Here is a 5,975-nt window from a genome sequence, read left to right on the forward strand (position 1 = left end):
TTTAATGAATTAAAAAGTTAAATATTATTCATCAATTTTAAGAACCACATATATAAAGATGAGAATATCTTTTTTTGACAATAGATAAATGACATCATAAAATGTTTATATATGAACAAAATAAGTTTTTAAATGCTTAGAATACCTAGCATATCATTTTATAGAAGGAAAAAATAAAATATCTAACTTTAAACTGCAACCAAACATCAAAAGTAACTTCAGTTACTTCGAATTTTAAACATTAAAAAGTTATAAATCAATCATTTTCTTTTCTTTAATCTCTTATAGAGTAATGCAAAAGTATTATAATTTAATGAAAAGATTTAAGAAATCAAGAAAATAAAACAATTATATTCTTTTCTTTAATCTCTCATAAATAATTCACATGTATTAGAATTTAATGAAGGGATTTGGATGTAGTACAAATGCAAGCATATATATTTGCTTGGTTATTATTTTTCTAAATTATTCAACTTGGAATTGTACGAGTTGAAAGCCTCATAATTGTTCAAGTAATTTTGAGCTCCTTAATTTTCTATGGACGTATGCACTGAACATGTAATATAATCAATGAAAAATTCATCTTGAATTTAAATGAATGCTTATATTTAAACAAATAACTAAAATTATTAAAAGATTTAATTTCTTTCCCAACAATCTTTCATAAAATCTCAAATTATGTATAAAATAATATTAAATTTAAATAAAATCTTGTGTAGAGAGTTTTGAAATGAATCTAAATCCTTATTATTATTTTTCAAAATAGAAATACTTTTTACAATTTGAAGTGCATGTAATATAATAAGAAATTTTTAGATTTATCTAATTATGGAATTAAGAGTTATGCTTTTATATAAATGAAACCCTTCACCCATCTTTAGTACTGAACTGATATCTAGTTCATGCCTATTTATTTCATTTGCTAACTATACAATATAAAATAAATGATTCCAATTTAGATCTCATTCAATTAGTTTAGTTTTCTATTACATCTTCTTCCTCACCCCTCCTCAATTGAATTGTTAACTAGTATACTAGATATAAGAAATAGTGGAGATTGGGTGATGTTTTACTATATGGATGGATATTAGATAGTAGACATTTTTAAAACATGTTTTTATAGATAATATCTTATTTTCTTATTATTATTTTCACACTTTCTAAAAAAAACTTCATATTTCCCTATTAGTGATAGATAGAAAAGTCTTTATATCCCCATCTATATACCATCATGGTTTGACCAATTTATTCCTCATTTATATAAAATTACATGTCTATATTTAAATTAATTAATATGTAAGAACTCAAAATAAGAGCTACAAAAAATTTCTCAGAAAAAAGGAACATTTTTTCCTTAAGATAATTTATCATTAAGAAAATATATTAGGGAAAGAGATTTAGTAGTTGTTGGTCCGTTTCCTAATCGTATGGTTATGGATACATTCAATTACCTTATTTGGAAAATATCAAAAAATAATACTATATGTACCAATAGTAGATAATAAGTATATTAATAGTCGATCACACATGTACTAAAAGTAATAATTTTTTTGATAATTAAATATAGAACACACATTTTGAAATGACAATTTGCAACTTCTCAATCCACAGTTCCTACTGACTCCCCTTAAGTACAGAAATAGTCTCTTCCCCTAAATACCTTCAAATGAGAAAATCCATTGTCATTTAGTTGGTCTAAATCCTTGTTTCTTTTCTTATTATGGAAGTGGCGTGACATATTCCCGCCACGTGGGTTACTTATTTACTACAAAAGTAAGGCATTAAAAGACATTCGTAATAACACCACGAAATCAACTTGAAAATACTATAAATAGAGGAGCCGTTTCATTTGTTTCAAACCATCCAGAATTGCAGAGTTGCCAATCATCGAAAGTTGCAATGGCTGAGGTATGATTGCGTCTTCCTTTCCTTCAATTATTTTCCTCCAAATGTTTTATAGAAATGTGTTTTTTCTTTCTGGTTCTATAAATCGTAGTTTTCTGTAAACTTTTATTAAAGTTTTTTGGTTTTGTTTGTTGAATGAGATGTTTAGCCGGCTATTTAGCTTTGATTTAAGAAAAAAAGTTTCGATTTTTACTGAACTTTTGAGATATCCAGTTGTTACTGAATTTTTTAGTTCTTTTCTGGGTTCAATGTTCAGGAGAAAGATGATATATGGTACAAGTTGTAATTTTAAAATGAAGGAAGAATTTTAGTTGCTGATTTGTCTTGTTGTTTGCATGTACTATGTTACTACAGGCTTGTACCAGAGTACAGCTTTTAGTATGTTGGTAGATGATTTTCTATCAGAGAAACAAATTAATGGCTTACATTCGATTTATAGATTTCAACTCATTTAGATTCGGGACAGGCTAATCTCCATTCAAAATGTACTAAAGACAAAACAAAGTTGAACTTTTTTTTTCCAGATTCACAAAAAATTAATGATTTTTTTCTAAATTCAAATTCTTTGTTGTTTTTTACTACAAACTATGCAGATCATAAAGATAAAACGATGAAATTTTCAAAAAAATTCATTATGTTTTCGATTTTTTGAAAATTGATCAACTGTGCAGTTTGGATGGAGGATAGCCGCTCCTTCAGATTCCAGAATGCTTTACATACCTGAGTCCAAATAGAAGGCTGATTTTGTACCATAATTTCTTAAATAAACAATATAGCTTTATCTGTACAGGCTCTTGTAGAAAACTGTATATAGCTTGATCTGTACACATTTTTCTATCACAAAATTTACAATTCAAACCAAAAAACACAAAAGAAAAAAATATCCTTGTAAGGAGGGCTAGTCTTTGATCTCTTGGATGAGTTGTATTTTGTGTTGTAATTTTGCATCGCCATGCTTTCTGCAGTATCCGTTTCTAAATTCTTTGTCAGATCTGCCATACATCATCTTCTCTTTCTTCTCGTGAGAATCATTTGATAGAGCCAGAAAAAATGTCTAAATAGGATTTTCTTAAGATTCTGAACATCACTAATGGGGTATAGTAGGATTTTCGTCATGGATGCACATTGTGGCCACAACAAATGTTTAATAGAAACCTCTCATAACATAGTATTTTCAACACATTAGGGTAACCATTTGTGCAAACTGCCCATGATTTAAATTAGGGTAACATACTATTCCTGTATGTGTGCATGGTTCTATTCTTGGAATTGAACCTTAAAGATTTCCATTGTAGGAGCTTGAAGAATCTGTAATTGAGTATTAAACATGATATCTGTCTCTAATATAAAATTGTTGCACTGCAGACAGTTGTATTGAAGGTTGCTATGTCCTGTCAAGGTTGTGTTGGAGCTGTAAAGCGAGTACTCAGCAAAATGGAAGGTATTGTCAAGCACTTTTACTTTAATGTTATTCTAATATGTAAAATTTTGTAGCTGTGGCTGCATAGATCGCATGGATCTAATTAGGAAAGAAAAAAAGAAAATGTAATTCATACAGAAATAAAACAGAACAATTATGCGAGGGAAAAGAGTATTGGAAAACTTCTATTATTCCATAAAATTTCCTTACAATATGCATGATTTATATAGCAAGTCAATGCATGAATTTAGAAAGCTGAAACTAGGGCTGAAATAGTAAATCACTGTTTAAAAGAGCAATTACAGTGAAATTAACCCAGTTGTCTTGGAGTTCAAACATGCAAAGAAGACTGAGACTGTCGTATCACCACTTAAAATGTTGAGTTAGAATTAATAAACACTAAAATAATATGCTTTTTTTCGGCCATCCTTAAACATCACACGCTAGTTACACACTAAGGAGGAAATTAAGCTTGGAAAAATAAGTCAACTTTAACCATTTAACACTTTTAGCCTAGGAATTAAGCCTTAGTGTGTGATGTTTAAGCCATCCGCTTTTTTACCATAGCTTTAAAATTTAGTTTTTGGACTTAAAACGCATTGAAAAGTTCAAATTCTTTGTTCGAATTCTGATGGATCAGGGTAAACATGTCTTGTATAATAGCAGACAGCTGAAACATCACATACTAAGCTTGATTCCTAGAGTAAAAGTGTTAAATAGTAGTTGACTAATTTTTTCAAACATTATTTTTCCTTAATGTGTGATGTTTAAGGGTGACTAGCACGACTAACAAAGCTACGCATGAAAAACTAGTTAGACTTATTTTTGAGTAATCTTGAACTTAAAATGTTGCTCAGGTGTAGCGAAAGAATTAGTTACAGTGGTAGTACTCTTTGTCTATCATAAAGTAGTTTTGCTGCATTGTTCTTATTAATAAACATTTTGGTTGATATCAGGAGTCGAATCATATGAAGTGAGCTTAAAAGACCAAAAAGTGACAGTGAAAGGAAATATAAAGCCTGAGATAGTTCTGGAAACCGTCACAAAAGCTGGCAAGGAGACAAGCCTCTGGCCAGTGGAAGGGAAGTAAAATCCCAAGTAACAAAAATAAAAGTGAATACTTGATATGATAATATAGTGTAATTTATCTTACTTATCATCATGAGGAATTTCTAGACTAAGGTTGTATTAAGTTTAGGTACCTTGACCATTATAGAAATTTGCAGAGTTTATACTCTGCATTTTAATAATAAATAGAGGTTCTTTAAGACCGTATCTAAGGTTTTTTAAAAATTCTGATTCTCGCTAAATGGTCTTGATAATTGGTCTCTTAGCATGCCTCTATTTACCCAATGTCTGAAGTTTGTATGTTAGTTGTGCATTTGAACAAGTGGACTTGTTAGTAATTGAAATTTGTAGAAACTAAACTTTACTTGCTGCTTCTTTATTATTAAGCAGAGGTGGGTTTTTTTTTGAAATGTCTGTTTTCTAAAAGCTGATATAGCTTGTATTTTCTCTGATGATTGAACTTTCTGCATGTTAATATTTCTTTATTTACAAGATCTGTGTCATGATTGTACATTTGAATATGCTATCTTTATAAAAGGTTGTATGATGAAGTAAACTCCAAAGCATATATAAATGATGATTTGAGATATTAAAATTTCAACATCTGTGGTAGATAAGAATGTGTTATCTATCGGAGTTAAACGTGGTAGATAAAAACATGTTAGATAAGAATGTGTTATCTATCTGTGTTAAACGTGGTAGATAACATCTGTCTATTCAGATCACTCTTAAACATCACATACTAATGGAAAAATAAGTCAGCTTTGACTATTTAACACTTTTAACCTAAGAATCAAGCCTTAACCTATGATGTTTAACTCTTCAATTGACATTGATTATATACATGATTTATTACAAACGCTGTACAACAGCGATGAATGGGTATCATGCATAATTTCCATAGTCTACGAACCTCTAGCGATACTCAACGTTACAACCTGTTTTCTATGTGATTTTATCACGTAAAAGACCATTGATATGCAAGGACTTTCAAAGGTATTGCAGGTATTCTTGCAACGAAAGGTAACATTCAGAATATTTAATATTGAGTCAAGACCTCATTGCAAAACCATCAAACATGCCGGGAATATTTTCTTTCATTTTCTTGAAGCTCTAATGATTTTGAACTTCAAAAATTGCTTTTCCACAATTTAAGTGAGCAAGAATCTCAGCTTTTTAAGAGGTTATACTTGTTAGGCTAGTTATTGAGCTATCTATGAATCTTTCATACTATATACAGTCTCTAAAGTCTTCATTATGGCCTTAGTGAGCATCAGTTGAATCATTATTAATGTGTAACTAATATTTATCAATAAGTAGGAGATAATTTTTACTTATATCACTATTACTCTGGCCGAGTCTTTTGGTTATATCATTTTATTTGTTAGATCAATTAGAAAGCATTTTGAAATATGTAACAAAAATTAGCTAGTTTTATTAAATAAAGCCTAAAGTCTAATGATATTGAGGGTTGTATAGAAATTAGTGAGTTTTATTAAATAAAGCATAAAATCTTATGGATAATGAGGGTTGTATAGATTCATAATAGGGAAAATACAAATCGAATAGTTATCAAAAATAT

At 29.3% G+C, this 5,975-nt stretch overlaps 1 protein-coding gene across 1 annotated transcript; it reads left to right on the plus strand.

The window, feature by feature from the left end:
- The first annotated feature begins 1,815 nt into the window (after positions 1-1,815).
- On the plus strand, positions 1,816-4,618 carry LOC149556439 (copper transport protein ATX1-like). Its single transcript, XM_089785870.1, has 3 exons — positions 1,816-1,908; positions 3,271-3,346; positions 4,282-4,618. Exons 1-3 carry the CDS (start codon positions 1,900-1,902, stop codon positions 4,413-4,415), a joined length of 219 nt encoding a protein of 72 aa, XP_089641996.1. The 5' UTR covers positions 1,816-1,899; the 3' UTR covers positions 4,416-4,618.
- Positions 4,619-5,975: the final 1,357 nt, after the last annotated feature.

The sequence above is a fragment of the Cupressus sempervirens genome, chromosome 5 (genome assembly GCF_028749045.1).
Source record: "Cupressus sempervirens isolate cs-2001-9-10 chromosome 5, ASM2874904v1, whole genome shotgun sequence".
Lineage (NCBI taxonomy): Eukaryota > Viridiplantae > Streptophyta > Pinopsida > Cupressales > Cupressaceae > Cupressus > Cupressus sempervirens.

Bases quoted from the DNA above. Each gene is read 5' to 3' on its own strand.
- LOC149556439 (XM_089785870.1), top strand. The intron at 3,347-4,281 runs GTATTGTCAAGC...GGTTGATATCAG, and splicing joins AGTACTCAGCAAAATGGAAG to GAGTCGAATCATATGAAGTG.